This window comes from Pinus tabuliformis, chromosome J (genome assembly GCF_031772625.1).
Source record: "Pinus tabuliformis cultivar Carrire ecotype Pingquan chromosome J, CPIR1, whole genome shotgun sequence".
Classification (NCBI taxonomy): Eukaryota; Viridiplantae; Streptophyta; class Pinopsida; order Pinales; family Pinaceae; genus Pinus; species Pinus tabuliformis.
The window spans coordinates 1,200,595,971-1,200,614,281 of NC_142295.1; the positions used below are offsets into that span (position 1 = coordinate 1,200,595,971).

General features: G+C 40.6%; 1 protein-coding gene across 1 annotated transcript in view; it reads left to right on the forward strand.

The window, feature by feature from the left end:
• LOC149231433 (uncharacterized) overlaps positions 1–18,311 on the forward strand; it is a 293,700-nt gene that overhangs the window by 60,824 nt on the left and 214,565 nt on the right. The window contains exon 4 of the mRNA XM_089376297.1: positions 2,177–2,254. Within this exon, the coding sequence (XP_089232423.1) occupies positions 2,177–2,254 (78 nt within the window). The remainder of the gene's footprint in view (positions 1–2,176; positions 2,255–18,311) is intronic.

An 18,311-nucleotide genomic window follows, 5' to 3' on the forward strand; every position in this document is an offset into this window, starting at 1 on the left:
GCACGCAACGGGTTTTTCTCCAATCACATCTCATAAACAATTTGTCAGGCAGTGGATTTCCTGGTTTGCAAATGATTTCAGTTATTAAATTCAGGCTGGGTTCATGGCCTTCAAGGCATGCAAGCAAGCAACCTTCCCTCGGACAATGGATCTGTAAGGTAGGTCCTTCCTTCGGTCATCCGTTAATCAATTATAAAAGCTTAGTCAGTGTATCAGCCAGCCGTGGCTCTCCATGCTGGCAGTGTAGTCATAATATCATATTACATATACAGGGGCAATACGAGGGATGTTACATTCCCCATGATCCATGGATGGTAAATGGTGCAAACCATTGCCCTTGATTATGGAGCCTAACCCTGGGGGATCAAGAGAATTGAACCCATGACCTCCCAAACTCTGGGAGAGAGAAAAGATGTCTCACATTTGGCTCATGACGTCTTGAACTAACCCACCCTTGGGGCCTATTGGACTTAGCTATAGAAGAACCTTTATGAAATTGTTTAGACATTGGATTTTCTGTAGGCAGTGAAGGCAGGTAAGGAGGCAAAGAAGGTAAGGGTGGTTGAGCTTTGAGGGTCCTTGACTTCAGCATCGTGTTAACTTACCTATAGCTCAGAAGGCATTCTCCTTCAGGCTCCAGTGCTGCATATCCAACAAGTCCTGTTCACCTTGGTTACTGTGCAGTAGTATTTTCTGTGGGTGGTTGAAGTGCATTAATTATGCACATTAGAGTAGGCACATTACTTTTGTAGGCATCTTGTAGTTGATGTATACATGCATGCTTGGACCCATTCTGTCTTGAGTGAGGTGCTGTTCCAAACTTCTTTGTTTAGCTAGGCGCTGGCTTTCCATTTTTAGAAGTGCTGTTTCAGTCTTTCAGGCATTGTTTCCATCTCTAGGAGAAGTGCATGGGAGAGTAGGTTTCCAGATTTAATTAGGGCATACTTTCATGGGTAAGGAGGCACACTATTCTTGGCAATCTTCTCATGCAGGTTGGGTTCATTCTTTCCAGGCATCCAGGGTTAGTGTTTTTGCATCTTGTAGAGAAGACACACCACAACAATGATGGAATTTCCTTGTAAACCATAGCCTTCTTTATGTATAAAAGAATGGATGGGTGTTTCACTGGAGTAGCGAGACAGTTAGGGTTATGAGCAGTTGGTTTGTAATTCTTCTTTGCAAGTGATGGAGAATTATGTGATTGAGTTCCTGCACATTCTGTTTGCTGTCCATTATTCGCAGAACAGTGTTTTGCGGAGTTAGTTCTATTCTGTGTTCTGATTTTTCGCATTATGCATTGTCTGTACCTTTGTATATACAAATCAGAATTTTGAGTTTATACAGTCTGCTGTTTTGAGAAGTGTTTAGGTGGTTTTCAGATTCGTAGCTCTATGGTTTGGTTCATAGAATTACAGATTTGTGTATTGTATATTCAAATTTAATAAAAGGGAGGGATGTGTATAAGAATTAGACAATGGAGAAGTTGAGTTGTAATCTGAATCAGGAACAGTGGTCTTGAGTGGCTGTGCAGTAATGGTTTCCAAATGATTCAAAGGAAATTGTGTTCACAACTCATGACCCTTTCTTTGCAGAAAACCCCACTTGTTTTGTGTTCTCTTGATCCATTATATCTCGTATTCATGTCCAAATCACTTATCTAATTTTCTTTTTATTGGCAACAAAACCAATTATTGGCCTTCAACCTGTGCTTATGATAGATTTTGTAAGGTGGATTATATTAACATTGTACTCAACAATGAAAGAGCCAGCCATGCAAATAAAGAACATTATACAGAACACCAAGATGCACAGTTCAAATCTAAGTCGCATAGTTCGGGTTCAGCAATGATTAAGTTTGATTCAGGTTCAAATTTTCAGAAAGCCGCAGTTTTAAGGCCTGTATGGAGGTAGTTCCAACTGGACAGGGAATTTATTGTAGATTTATGTAAAAGTATTTCAATGGACAAGTTCCTTCAAGATAAAAGAATCCCACAACTATTTTTGTGGGAAAAAGTAGGTGACTGGATGAGTACTTACAGGTCATTAGAAGCCTAGAAGGTTGAACAGTGAATTCTTCTAGTTGATAATTTTCCCAATTTTCTTACCAAGTTGAGTTATTGAGAATTTGAGATTTTGTTTTCATAATCATCGGAAATTGGTTGCTGTCTTTTTGCAGTCAATGATAACACGATTGGATAAAGGAGGAGAATCATTAAATGGCAACTCTGACAATACTGCTGTTCTTGAAGCTCAGGTAATTTGGTTTTTGACTTAAATAATTGTTGGTGATAAAGATAATCTTGTAGTGTTAGCATCCCCTGTTTCCATAGATGTCATTTGACATTTTTATAATATCAAAATCATTGCAATCCAAAAAGGGAAAAAGGTGTTAGTCTTGTAAACTATACATTTACAACATTGCTCTTAAAATTTGAGTATTTGTTAATATGAGACTTTAAATCCATTGTATTTCTTAAAATTGCATTCATGCTTTACATGGAAACTTTCTGTAGATTCAGTGTGGAATGTTGGAACTTGGAAGCATGTACTAATAGTGATAACGATAACCTTCATAGATATGCTATTATAGCTATGGCTATAGACTTGTTTAATGTTTCCACCATTGCTCTCTTGATAAAACTGAATTATATTGTTCTGTAAGTCATTTAAATGGTTGCAAAATGCAAATATCTGGTACTGAAAGTTCGTGATGCATTCATGCTGTTGCAATATATTTATTATTATTTTTTCTGCATGGAAATATTTTATACCTGCACACTTTAAAATATGCAAATTTACTACTAATGAGAAGTTAGACCCTTGATGAATCCACTAAGTACAGCAGTGGCTGTCCTCTTGTTTGTAAAGTCCATCATTGTGCTCTCAGTCTATTAGTGTTGAAACTTCTTTTTCTGGAATTTCTTTTTTCCCTTCTAGTTGCCTTTAACTGAAATAGGAGAAATTTAGAATAGTGACTGGATCCTTGGTGATTCCCACTCACAAGCATGCATGCTTGCACATCCACACTTTTATTTTGTAATATCCCCCTTAGGGAGATTACCCTTGGGATGCAATTCTGAGGTAGGGTTTTCAATAACACATGAAAGAATTGTGTTTCAGAACAGTGATGAAAACCTCATCAATCTATAAAACAGTGCTGATCTTTTATTGAATGCACAAGTAGTATAATCAAGAATTCAAACAACAGTTGATTCCACCAGCAAACACTATAAAGTAGGGCTGATTCAACAAACAAATCACAGACTTATAAAGATCAACAGTCTCCCAATAGGGTTATCAAAACATGGTTTTTAAGCTTACAACTGTAACCGTCCCCCTTGCAGCATAACATCATATCAACAGGCCTTGTTGCTGCGTTGCATCCTTATTTACCTTTGTTGCCTCAGTCTTTAGTGCACCCAGCCCCTGAATTTTCCCTTAGTCCCTCGCTGTCTCCTGATCATGGCCCTTAGGTCGCTTGCTGTCTCAGAAGAAGGCATCTTGGCCTTTTGCTGCCCCAGAAAGTCAGACTGCTGTCTCAGGATGACGTGTACCAGCTTTTGCTGCCTCAGCAAGGTAATTATCAGTCCATCATTGCTTCAGGAAGGCAACTCTAGCTCCTCGCTGCTTCACAAAGGCAGTCTCTAGTCCTCGCTGCCTCACAAAGGCAGTCTCTAGCCCTCACTGCCTCTGCCTCAGAAAAATGTGTCCCAACCCTTTGCTGACACAGAAGGGGAAATTTTAACTCCTCGCTGCCTCAGAAAGGTAGTCTCTAGTCCTCACCGTGTAAGAAAACAGCCCTTTGCTGCCACAGAAAGGGAACCTTCAGCTCCTTGTTGCTTCCAAAAGCACTTAATCAGCCTTTCGCTAACATAGATAGACAATCTTCAACCCTTTGCTGCTTCAGAAATTATAACTCAGCCAGAATTCGGTCCTCTAGCAAGAAAAAGTGGATGGAGCGGCTAGGGTGGAATCCTTCACCACCAAAACCAATCAGAGAAAAGGGGTCTTAAAACCCTGCAAGAGCCTCAGCCCAAAATCAAAAGAAAATAACAATCCATGATGATCGTAATGACTCTCCTCCTTTCCTTATATAGTTTCTCTTAGGGGCTTTTCCCTTCTAAATTCAAATTGAGTGACTTGCAAGTTTCCCTCCATTTGCCCCAATTTAATTTTTATTATGTAAAATTACTTAAGTAACATTAAATAATAATAATTTCCCCTTTTGAAATGACTATAGGCTATGGGGTTAAGTAGGCTACTACTTCCTTCTTTGGGCAATTCATTCGAAAATGACATAATGACATTATATATTTCCAGACTTTTGGATTGGATGTCATTACTAAACATTTTGACAAAGCATTCACAATAATTGTCTGTAACTTGGAGAACGATATTTAAAGCTTTATGTGCCTTGATTAATGAAGCTCAATATGGCTGTCTTCCTGTAACAAGGAGTTGGCCCTGGGGCTATATTTATGAAGTGTAGAAATGTTTGTGCATGGATAATTGTAGCTTGGCATATTCCGTGTTAGTCATGGCTCTATCTTCCTTTTCCAGTTGCAGATGATTATACTTACCCCTGATTTGTGAGATAACCTTACTACATTGTGTTGAAACTTGAATGGTGTTGTCATTGATGCCAACATCAAGCTTTGAATGCTCTTTATATTTGTCTTAGGAAGCATTGATTGGAAGCTCCCATGAACAAGAAGATTTGGAAGGATGAGAAGCTCCTATGGCATGGTCATGTTACCCTGCTTTTGATGAAGATTTTGGATACGAAGGTCAGTGAAATTGCAAGCGAGACCATCATCAATTGATAGAGCTCGTTGTGCCGATTCCAACGGTGGGTGGCACACCACATAGCTCCTCACGGTTGAAGAGATATGGCTGTTTAAATTGAAGCCTCGGGATTTGGTCAAAGAACCCTATTGTTGCCCAAAGTGTACACCTAAGGTGCAACGCTCAGAGTAGGGGTTGTCACCTATTCCCTACTCACTTTGTTTAAGCTCTCTCTTGGGCAAGCTAAGTGGGGTAGCCCCTAGAGGATGAATAATGAAGGAAAACTTGTTGAATCAAGTCTAGGAGATCTAAGGGCAAGAAGATCACTTCTCTTAGTAACTTGAATTAAGATTAGATGGCAAGTGAGATTATTATTATTGGGCAATGCAAGAGTCGAAAGATAGATTTAATTAGATCAATATGACACTTAAGATGAACAGCGAGAGACGAGTGCCTTAATAACAATGCTCAAACAAATTTAAAACACTTGCACAATAATAAATGATGTTTCAAGTTACAAGATAAGTAATGTTGCAAAACAACGTTAGCACAAGAAATCAAAAGATCAAAAGCAATTGGAGATATGAGCAATAAACTTTAGAGAATAATTTGCAAGGAAAATAGGCTTGTACTTGAAGTAAAGACGAGTTTTTATGACACAAGGAACTTGAAATGAAAAATATAATGATGTAAAACTTGCAAGTATAGATTGAGCTCACAATTCCAATTACATTGATCAATTAAATTGTAAAATGATGAAGGATTAATGCAAGATCTATCTATATGAAATTTAGAAATCTTGTTTGATTTTATTTAAAAAGCCTAATCTAAGGTGAAGGACTTCTCCTCAATTATAAAAAACTAGTCTTAAACAAGGTTGTAGAAAGAAGCGCTGGGGAAGGAGGCTAACGTCTCATTATTGATACCTACCCAAGACTTCTAACAAACCAAGTGCCTTTGTTCCTACAAGGGACTCAGCCACAAGAGAACTGCAAGGTCACCTGTTTTAACCGTTGAGTAAGGGTTAAACTTCTTAAATTGAATGGTGGAAAAGGTTGTCCTAAACTTTCTATCAACCAAGCTTAAGCTTGGAGGTAGATTTTAAAGATGCAAAATTAACTCTAAGATGCAAGTGCAAGATACAATGCTTCAAAGAGATACAATGATTTCATTATGCTTCCAAAATAGATAGATGCCAATATGCTGATAACCAAGATATGGATATATGTTTTGAGCACAAGATTATTAGCTTATCACTGTAATTAGTGAAGCAAGAATAGTTACTCAATGAAACAATAGAAAGAATGACAATTAGGATTAGATGAGTTAACAATAGCCCAAATGCATTTAGATATGCTTATTAAGAGAGATTCCCACTTATATTAGACAATGAATTAAGTGAAAATTACATGATGTAAACACAACTTTAGGATGCCGATGAGATTTCTAATGATTAGGGAAAACTACTTAGATCACAATTAGCAATTGAAACAAGACAAGATGTATTCCAATGTAATTAGATCAGTAGCGATTTAGGAAAATGCAAGTTAGTAGATGCAATTAGGATGTAATGCAATATGCAAGGGTTAGTGGCTATATCTACGTTAGCAAGAGAAAAAGGTCTCCCTTTTAAATAAGGAGAAGAGGGATACCAAGGGATCTAAGTCCCAAGCTCCCTAAAGAGGAGAAAATAGTTTTATTAATGAGATTACAATGGAAGATGCCCTCTAGACAAAGGAGAAAGGCTCTTCTTTAAGGAGCTTCACAAGAAAATATGTTAGCTTTACAAGATAAATGGATCCACTTGAGATGTCTCAAAACTTTTCCCAGGGCTAGACTTCAAGTGCACTCGGCCTTCCAACATTATGATAGCAGTGAGATGGTTCTTGGCCTAGAGAACAAGCTCAAAAAATGATGAAGGATCTGTTAGTTTTTGTAGCATCGGATGTGTGAAAATTTTATCACTGCAACAACTGATTTATTTTACCTACTTATTTTCTAATAAGTTATTTACAAAAACCCTTCAGTAAACATTATGATAAATTTTGCTACAGACGTCATACCATAATACAGAAACAAATACATGCACAATAATCAAACACATCAGCACAAATATTTTAGACAAATGTTCCAGGAAAAACCCAATGCGGGAAAACCGGTGCAGCAGAGGAGGGTTTTATTAATCAGCTATTCTTGAGTACAACTGGGTGCCAAACTGGCTTACCCAATAGAGATAAATTCTCCATCACCTCTCCCAGACTCAGCGTCAGACTTGTTGGCCTCTGTGCAGCTCTGAGACCCTTTGCGTCAACCCCTGCCTCTCTGCCTTAGCACTGGGCCTCTCTGGGTCACCCATGCAAGCCCTCCAGTGATTGCGTAGTCCTGTTGCCTCTGTGTCTGCCTCTCTAATCTCTGCACTGATCTTCTGGTGCTGTTCTTGCCTCTCTGTTCCGCGCTCGCTACCTTCTTGCTGCAATCCAGACCTCTAGTTCGAATTTCTCAGCAAACTCCGCTCCAGAAATCGAATTGACTGTCTCCCTTAGTGTATCTCCAGCTGACCCTCAAGTCTTATCTTATACTTTTCCTGTTGATGAATCAACGACCGAGATTAAGTCCCTAATCAACGACTAAGATTAAAATAGACTTGATCTTTGTCTCTTAAAAGCTTCTCATCCTTATCTTTACTAATACCCATTAATATTTTTATTTCCATAAGTTTAGATTTAGGACTTCATTAAAAATATTAATTATTTTAATAACTTTTCATTTGGATGGAATTTTCCAAAATGATTCCCGGGTGTTGGAGATCTCATGCTCTTTAGCCTCTCCACCAATTTTCATAGCTAGAACACATCCGATGCTACCCCAAATCAACAGGATGTGTTCTAGCCACGAAATTTTGTGGAGAGGCTATAATACATGAGATCTCCAAAACCTAGAAATCATTTTTGGAAATTCCGCCTAGAAGTGTTTCAATTAGATTATTAACCAATTTTTAAATATTTCCTAAGTCTAAACTTAGGGAATATGGTTAATTAATCAATATTAATTAAGATAAGGCGTGAATCATCTAGAAATTCACACGGATCGACCCAGAAATGATCCTAGCCATTGATTAAGTTTTAATCTTTGTTGTTGGTGCTCCAATAGTGGATTATAAAAGAAGGTCGATGTGGTGATGGAGATCATCCAATGCTGATATTCAGTTGCCCAAGCAATTCGATTTTCTCAGTAGCAGCAACTCAGCAGAGAAGATAGAGCCAGAGGGTGAGTAGCAGGGGAGCAGCAATGTTCCGTGAGGAAGCTTTTAGTTCCCGCAAGAGTCGAAGGAAGGAAGGCATAAATCTTTAGAGGGCCAGCGCCGATCTCTCACGCAGAGGTTGGAGAAGCTATTTCGGAGGAAGAAAATAATTGTGGGGTGAGAGAAAATTCTCACAATATTTTTGCCATTGTTTTCTTCAGATTAGATTGCCTGCTGGGCATCTAAATTATTGTACTCAGATTTGCTGCTGAAAATTGATAATAAAACTCTCATCTGCTGCACTGGTTTTCCCAAGTTGGGTTTTTCCGGGGACAATTGTCCAAAAATAGCTATATTGTGTGTGTGCTAGAATTTCTTAGTTTCTAGCATTTTATTTTCCACAGCATTTGTATGATGAAAATTGCAGCTGTGATTTTATTCGATATTTGTTGTAGTAAATAAACTGTGGAATTAATTTCTAAGTTAGTAGAACAATCTTCAGTAGCTACAATTAGATAGAATTTTCACATGGTATCAGAGCCAGGTTACTCAGAAGTAGAAAAAAAAGGAATTTTGCTGTTTAGAAGGAGCAGCAGATCGAAATTCCCAGAGAAACTGTAGAGAGCCCAGTCCAGGCAATTTGAGTTGCTAGGGAAGCAGTTCGATTCTTTCAGTAGGAAAATCCAATTGCCCAGTTAGTGATTCCAACAGTCAGAGGGAGTAGTTGCAACTCAATTTTTTCGCTGAGCAGAACACTGGTTGGACACAGAAAAGTTTTATTGCATGCTGCATAATTTGAGTCGGGAGGAAAAGAGAAATAACACAGTAAATTTGTTCCAGTTTAGCCATGGACAAAAGTAACATTCAGGAGACTTCAGATTTGTCTTCTAGATTGGAAGACGAACTTGCTTTCTTAGCAGGATCAACTTCACAAGGAGTCTGATACATAGACAGTGGAGCTTCAACTCACATGACAGGGGTTAGAGAATATTTCTCTAGCTACAAAGAGGAGCAGATGGATTTCCAGATTACTATGGGAAACAAAACGAAATGTACTCCAGCAGGGAGAGGTACCATAGATTTTCAGGGGGAGTCAGGAGCAAGCACCAATGCTTCAGATGTTTTGCATGTGCCAAGATTGGGTATGAACCTGATTTCAGTATCCCAATTATAGGATAAAGGGTACGACGTTCACTTCGTAGGGAGGAAAGTGTATGTCAAGCACTTGAGCTGGAAAAACGTAAGATAGATTGGAGTTCGAAGTAACAGGTTGTACCGATTACAAATCGATTCTTCAAAGGCACTGATAGGCAGCAACAGTAGCAGTGGGAAGGAGTTGAATGAATCATGGAGCACTCAGGATGCTCAAGAAAACCGTAACAGGGGTTCCTAAACTAGGGATTGAACACGATGATGTGTGCAGAGGGTGTGTACTTGGGAAGTATGCTAAGGCGACATTTCCAAGTAGTGACAACAAAGCTAATGGCATGTTAGGACTTATACACTCAGATATTTGTGGCCCGATGTCCACTAGAGCTCTCATCCATGCCGAGTATTTCGTCACCTTTATTGATGATCATTCCAGGAAATCTTGGATCTACTTCTTGATAACCCACAAAGATGCCCTTGTTTGCAGTGGGCTTTAGCTTGGTCGTGTTCTCCTTGGGGACATAGGAATATGTAAGGCACCCAAAGATAGAAAAGTGCCCAACAACATGCTTCTTCCCAGAAAAAGCCTCCTCCGGAGTCACATTCCCCAAGGCACGATGTGGACTCCTGTTCTGCAAGTACACATCAGTGTTGTAGGTCTCTGCCCACAAAAATAAAGGTAACCCTTGATCATGAAGCATGGCTTTGGCAGCCCCTGCAATGGATCTGTTCATCCTCTCTGCAACCCCATTCTGCTGGGGATAGTAAGGAACTGTGAACTCCTTCCTAATTCCTGCCTCAGCACAAAAATCAACAAACTCACCAAGGGTATATTCCCCTCCATTGTCTGACCTGAGGACCTTGATCTTCCTACCTGTTTGGGTCTCCACAAGAGCTTTGAACTCTTGAAACCGCTTGAAGACCTCACTCTTGGTCTTCAAGAAATAAATCCAGGTCTTCGTAGAGTGGTCATCAATGAATAAAACATAGTACTTATAGCCACTCAAGGATACATGAGACATTCGACCACTCACATCGGTATGAATCAAGTCAAGGATCTTGGTCGCTCTGCTGTCACTGCTGGGAAAAGGGGATTTGGCAAACTTCCCCATAGCACATCCTCTACATACATCAAGGTGATCAAAACTAAAATCTGGCACACTAGTGGTGATCTCCCACAATGTACTCAAGGCCCCATGATACATGTGCCCCATCCTGCGGTGCCAAGTCTCACACAACTCTGAACTGCTAGATTTGTGGTCGGTCCTGTCCCGGGTGCTGCTACTCAATGCCATCAGGGGCTGGAATGAGAACTTGTACACCTTGGCATGGCGCACACCAATATCTCTAGTTGAAGAAACTGTTGTTCCCCTAGGATATATAAACACCTGCCCTCTCCTAAACAACACATCATACCCTCTATCCTCAAGTGCTGAGATAGATATCAGGTTCTTCTTCATTCCAGGCACATATAGAACATCTGACACTTACAAGGGAGGTTTGGGTCCCTCATCAAATGTCAATGTCCCCACACCGACTGCTCTAACAATGCTGTCATCACCAAGTACCACCTCCATATCAGTATCACCCTTTGAAAGCTCTGAGAAGTACTCTTTGACTCCTGTCATGTGGCGGGAGATGCCACTGTCAACATACCAAATGCTAGAAGATGCTCTGCTAGTAGTGGGGAAGGCACACTCCCTCTGAACTTGTATGGCAGGTGATCCTGCACTAGTGGCCTCACAAGCTATGAACCCAAACTCTCGATCAAATCTCTCTGAGAAGCTCTCTATCTTTGCAGAAGCTGCCATGGGTTTGTCTTTCCCTTTCTTGTTCTTTTTCTCCAGATGCACAATAGCATAGTGTCCCAACTTTTGACATTTCCAACATTTGACTTTGGAATAGTCCTTCTCCTTGTTCTGCTTCTTGCCTTTACCTTTGCTTTTGCCTCCATTGTTGGAAGCTTGCTTCTTTGCTCTGCACTTCTTGCCTCTTGCTAACAATGCCACATTGTCATCCTCCTCCACTTGTTTGGCTGCCCCAAGATGGTTTTTTCTTATCTCATTTTGAATGCAATCATCTCACAACCTCTCCCAATCAGGAAGGTTTTCCCGTGCAACAAGGCCATCCACAAAATTCTCCCAAGTCTTGGGAAGACCATTCAAAGCAATTCTCACCAACTCAGTGGGTGCAATGATCTCACCTACGGTTGCTAACTCATCTCTCACTGAAGTGATCTTTGTGAGGTATGTTGTAGCACTGTCAGCCGTAGCCATTTTAATGGCCTTCAATTTCTCCTTTAGGACCATTTTTCTGTTTTCATTTGAGCTCTGGTAAACACTGGTCAAGGCTGTCCACATCTCATGTGCATAAGTCTTTCCTCTCAGATGAGGAATGACATGGTCTTTGATTCCTTCTAGAATCAATCTTTTTGCCTTAGCATTCTTTTTGTTAAACTCTGCCAACTGTACAGGGTCAACAGGTATTACTACTGGGTTCTGTGTGGTATTTACCATAATGCTTCAAACTTTTGCTTCTTCAAAGATGCTCTGGATTCTCTCCTTCCATGCACTGTAGTTGTTCTGCCCATCCAACTTGTCTTCAACTCTCAAACCCAAAGACATGTTTCACTATCCTCTCAAACTGAAATTTTCAAATCTGTGGTAAGGGTTTCTGTTTTCTGTGTAAAAATCAGCTTGCTGTAATTTTCACTTTGCTGTCCAAATTGCACTTTTCAGCCAACCAAGCTCTGATAACATGAAATTTCAACTCCCACTCCGGTTATCAGTTTTCCTTTTCACTTCGTGCATTTAGTTTTAAATCCAAGCATGATAAAAAATCTAAAATCTGGAAATGATAATATTTTTCTGAAAACACAAATTTAGAGATTTTACAATCGCTAAAATTGCAGAAATAGAACACAACAAAACTATGACAGCCACACACAGAAAATAACACAGTGATTTTTGGTCGATGTGACCCTGGAAAAACCCCCTACAACTCTTGGGGAAAACCAGTTTGAAAGCTCTTCTTTATTTCTGAAAATGCATTTACAGAGAAACTGAAATACACAGTAAAAATTCCAGCAACCACAAATTACAACTTATCTCGATTTCTGTGTTGGAACTCTGCCTCGAAAATCGTGCCAATCAACAAATAGCCAAAACAGAAATTTTTACAACAATAAAAGAACATTAAATGCTGTATGACCAGCCTCGAAAAATGTGCCCAAAACTTGTTGTCCCTATTCCTCGATTTCTGTGCTTTTCTACTACTGTATGGTTTTTCCTTGGGATGCGTGCCAATAAATGCTGCTGCCCAAATTTGCAGAAATGTCTTCTCGCTGCTCTCCTTCACTTCTCACTGCTTAGAAAGTTTCTCCTTGCTCTCTCTTCTCTTTCTCTCAAATGCTCATGAAAGAATGAATGATCTTTTCCTCTTCTATTCTCCTTTTATTCTCTAAATGACCTTTTGGGTTACCCTAAGATCTATTGGCTGAGATTCATTTAGATCTAGGGATGAGAATAAATGTGGATTTAATTCTCACTTTCTATTTTTTAACTCACCCACTTAAATAAAGACCTACTTAGCCTTTTATTTCCATTGTCACTTTTTCACTTTCTAATTCTTCATTCACTTTAATAAAGTCACCTTTAAATTAGAATGTAACTTTACCACTTATATAGTCACTTTTAAATTAGAATGTAACTTTACCACTTATAAAGTCACTTTTAAATTAGAATGTAACTTTAGCACTTATAAAGTCACTTTTAAATTAAATTGACTTTACCACTTTTAAAGTAACTTTAAGAGAAAAGTAAAAAATAAATTTGGACACTTTTCCCTAGGCCAAAGATCAAAGCCTTAGGGAACCACTTGTCCTCTGGTACCCAAATTTTAACACTCCCTCTTACTGAGGAAAGTGTCCCTCACCACTCCCATCTTGTCTCTGAAGTATACATGCTTGTCGCATGGTAAGGCTTTGGTGAAAATGTCAGCTCCTTGCTCATTTGTGGAAATGTACTCAAGCTTGATAGCTCCCTTTCGGACATAGTCTCTAATGAAGTGATACTTGATCTTAATATGCTTTGACCTGTCATGAAAAACTGGATTCTCCTTGAGTTTTATGCAACTCTGATTATCGCAATGAATTACTGAAGGTCTCAATGCCTGACCAAATAGACCAAACAACATCTTGCGAACCCATATGGCCTCACAACTAGCCAAACTAGCAGCCATATACTCTGCCTCAGCTGAACTCAATGCAATTGATGTTGTTTTTGGCTGATCCTCAACACAACTGCCGAACCCAACCCAAAACAACACCCGGAAGTACTCTTCTTATCTGAAGCACAACCTGCTCAATCTGAATCCGTGTACCCTGCCAGTCTCACTCCATCACCTTGTTTATAATCCAGACCAAAATCCACTGTACCCTGCAAGTAACGAAGAATGTGTTTTGCAGCTACCCAGTGCTCTCTCCTGGGCTCACACATGAACTGGCTTATACTGTTAATTGTAAAACATATATCTGGTCGAGTGTTGAGAAAATACATCAAACAACCAATCAACTGTCTGTAGAGAGTAGGATCCACCAACTCGGAATCAAAAGTGTGAAGCTTCTTCCAGTTAGTGATCATAGGTGTAGACATGGGTTTGCAGTCCTCCATGTGAAATCTGCTAAGAATATCCACAATGTACTTCCCTTGTCCCAAGAAGAAATGCCCCTCCTCTTGCCACACCTGCAATCCCAGATAATAATGCATCAAGCCGATATCCTTCATCTCAAACTCTAAAACAAGATCTCTCTTGTAACCCTCAATGAGTCTCTCTGCACCAATGATGATCAAGTCATCAACATACAACACCAGAATGAGAGGCTCCTCACCCACCACAATGAAGTATAGGTTCGGATCAGCCTCACTCTTTGTGAAACCCAACTGCTGCAAGTATGTATCAATCCTCGAGTACCAAGCTCTAGGAGCTTGCTTTAGGCCATAGAGTGCCTTTTTCAATCTACATACATGGGACTCCTTCCCATGCACCTCAAAGCCCTGCGACTGCTCAATATAAACCTCCTCCTGAATGAAGCCATTGAGAAATGCAGTCTTCACATCCATCTGGTGGATCTTCCAACCCATCTCTGCTGCAATCGATATAATGGAGCGAATAGATGTATACCGAGCTACGGGAGCAAAGGTCTCCTCATAGTCAACTCCCTCTACTTATGAGAACCCTCTCGCTGCAAATCGAGCCTTAAACTTCTCGATGCTGCCATTTGTAGCATGCTTTATCTTGTAGAGCCATCTGGAAGTAACAACTGACTTACCTTCAGGCCTCGACACTACCTCCCAAACATCGTTCTTCATAATAGAAGAATACTCCTCCATCATGGCCTCTCTCCAGACCTGCTGGCTGGCTGCCTCCTCATAACTAGAAGGCTTGGAGTCAACAATGCTTGTTACCAATGCCATGTAACTACAGAACCGCTCAGGTGGTTTACTCTCTCTAACCTGTCTCTTTGGCCCAACAACTAATGTGGCCTCGCACAAGGTATCTTGAAGCCACTTGGGCTTCCTCTTCCCTAAGCATACTTCTCCCACCGGAGTGAAAGAATCCTCATCATCATCAGAAGCTTGAACTCCTGAAGGCCTGTCAACTGACCTCATGCCTAAATCTGTGCTTGTAGATGTTGAAGTACCGTGCGAACTGTCCATTAGTGGACTACCCTGTGAACTGCTCTGCGAACTGCCTTGCATGCTGCCTGAAGAACCACCCACCTGACTCTGAGAGCCACTGCTTACTGATGGCCCTGACACTGTAATTGATGTACCTCCTGATCCTTGACCACTGGATCCCTATGACTTGACTCAGCTGCTCCTGAGGGTCTAGTGACTTTGGATACTCTAACTCCTGTGACCTCTTGAAAGCTCTCTTCTCCTTGAACTTCACATCTCGCCTGACAACCACTTTCCTTTGCGCAAGAATATAAATCCGATAAGCTTTTGAGGTCTCGCCATAACCCACAAAGATGCCTTTGATCTGTAGTGGGCTCTAGCTTGGTCTTGTTCTCCTTGGGGACATAGGAATATGTAAGGCACCCAAAGATACGAAAGTGCCCAACATCAGGGTTCTTCCCAGAAAAATCCTCCTTCGGAGTCACATTCCCCAAGGCACGATGTGGACTCCTGTTATGCAAGTACATAACAATGTTGCAGTCCTCTGCACACAAAAATAAAGGTAACCCTTGATCATGAAGCATGGCTTTGGTAGCCCTTGCAATGGATCTTTTGGTGCCTTACATAGGAATATGTAAGGCACCCAAATATACGAAAGTGCCCAGCATCAGGGTTCTTCCTAGAAAAATCCTCCTCCGGAGTCACATTCCCCAAGGCACGATGTGGACTCTTGTTATGCAAGTACACAACAGTGTTGCAGTCCTCTGCCCACAAAAATAAAGGTAACCCCTGATCATGAAGCATGGCTTTGGCAACCCCTGCAATGGATCTGTTCTTCCTCTCTGCAACCCCATTCTGCTGGGGTAAGTAAGGAATTGTGAACTCCCTCCTAATGCCTGCCTCAGCACAAAAATCAACAAACTCACCAAGGGTATACTCCCCTCCATTGTTTGACCTGAGGACCTTGATCTTCCTACTTGTCTGGGTCTCCACAAGAGCTTTGAACTCTTGAAACCGCTTGAAGACCTCACTCTTGGTCTTTAAGAAATAAATCCAGGTCTTCCTAGAGTGGTCATCAATGAATAAAACATAGTACTCATAGCCACTCAAGAATACATGAGACATCCGACCACTCACATCGGTATGAATCAAGTCAAGGATCCTGGTTGCTCTGCTGTCACTGCTGGGAAAAGGGGATCTGGCAAACTTCCCCATAGCACATCCTCTGCATACATCAAGGTGATCAGAACTGAAATCTGGCACACTTGTGGTGATCTCCGGCAATTTATTCAAGGCCCCATGATACATGTGCCCCATCCTGTGGTGCCAAGTCTCACACAACTCTGGACTCTAAACTGCTAGATCTGCTGTCAGTTCTGTCCCGGGTGCTGCTACTCAATGCCATTAGGGGCTGGAATGAGAACTTGTACACCTTGGCATGGCGCACACCAATCTCTCTAGCTGAGAAGTTGGAGTTACCCTAGGATATATAAGCACCTGCCCTCTCCTGAACAACACATCATACCCTCTATCCTCAAGTGCTGAGACGAATATCAGGTTCTTCTTGATTCCAGGCACATATAGAACATCTGACACTTTCAAGGGAGGTTTGGGTCCCCTATCAAATGTCAATGTCCCCCCACCGACTGCTCTAACAATGTTGTCATCACCAAGTACTACCTCCATATCAGTATCACACTCTGAAAGCTCTGAGAAGTACTCTCTGACTCCTGCCATGTGCCGGGAAGCGCCATTGTCAACATACCAAATGCTAGAAGATGCTTTGCTAGTAGTGGGGAAGGCACACTCCCTCTGAACTTGTATGACAGGTGATCTTGCACTAGTGGCCTCACAAGTTATGAACCCAAACTCTCGATCAAATCTATCTGAGAAGCTCTCTATCTCTACAGAAGCTGCCATGGGTTTGTCTTTCCCTTTCTTATTCTTCTTCTCCGGACACACAACAGCATAGTGTCCCAACTTTTGACAATTCCAACATTTGACTTTGGAATAGTCCTTCTCCTTGTTCTGCTGCTTGCCTTTACCTTTGCTTTTGCCTCCACTGTTGGAAGCTTGCTTCTTTGCTCTGCCCTTCTTGCCTCTTGCTAACAATGCCACATTGTCATCCTCCTCCACTTGTTTGGCTGCCCCAAGATGGTTCTTTCTTATCTCATTTTGAATGCAATCATCCCACAACCTCTCCCAATCGGGAAGGTTTTCCCGTGCAACAATGTCATCCACAAAATTCTCCCAAGTCTTGGGAACACCATTCAAAGCAATTCTCACCAACTCGGTGCAATGATCTCACCTGCGGCTGCCAACTCATCTTTCACTGAAGTGATCTTTGTGAGGTAAGCTGTAGCACTGTCAGTTTTAGCCCCATTTTAATGGCCTTCAGTTTCTTCTTTAGCACCATTTTTCTGTTTTCATTTGAGCTTTGGTAAAGACTGGTCAATTCTGTCCACATCTCATGTGCATAAGTCTTTCTTCTCACATGAGGAATGACATGGTCTTTGATTCCTTCTAGAATCAATATTTTTGCCTTGGCATTCTTTTTGTTAAAGTCTGCCAACTGTATAGGGTCAGCAGGTATTGCTACTGGGTTCTGTGTGGTATTTACCATAATGCCCTATACTTCTGCTTCTTCAAAGATGCTCTGGATTCTCTCTTTCCATGCACTGTAGTTGTTCTGCCCATCCAACCTGTCTTCAACTCTCAAATCGAAAGACTTGTTTCACTGTCCTATCAAACTGAAATTTTCAAATCTGTGGTAAAGGTTTCTGTTTTTTGTGTAAAAATCAACTTGCTGTAATTTTCACTTTGCTGTCCCAAACTGCACTTTTCAGCTAACCAAGCTTTGATACCATGAATAAATTTCAATCCCCACCCCGGTTATCAGTTTTCCTTATCACTCCATGCATTTAGTTTTAAATTCAAGCGTGATAAAAATTCTAAAATCTGGAAATGATAATATTTTTATAAAAACACAAATTTAAAGATTTTACAACTTGCTGAAATTGCAGAAATAAAACACAACAAAATTATGACAGACACACAGAAAATAACACTGATTTTTGGTCAATGGGACCCTGGAAAAACCCCCTACAACTCTTGGGGAAAACCAGTTTGAGAGCTCTTCTTTATTTCTGAAAATGCTTTTACAGAGAAACTAAAATACACAGTAAAAATTCTAGCAACCACAAATTACAACTTATCTCGATTTCCGTGCTTGAACTCTGCTTCGAAAATTGTTCCAATCAACAAACAGCCAAAACAGAAATTTTTACAGCAATAAAATAGCCTTAAATGCTGTACGACCAAACTCGAAAAATGTGCCCAGAAATTGTTGTCCCTCTTCCTCGATTTCTATGCCTTTCTCCTGCTGTATGGTTTTTCTTTGGGATGCACGTCAATAAATGTTGCTGCCTAGATTCGCTGAAATGTCGTCTTGCTGCTCT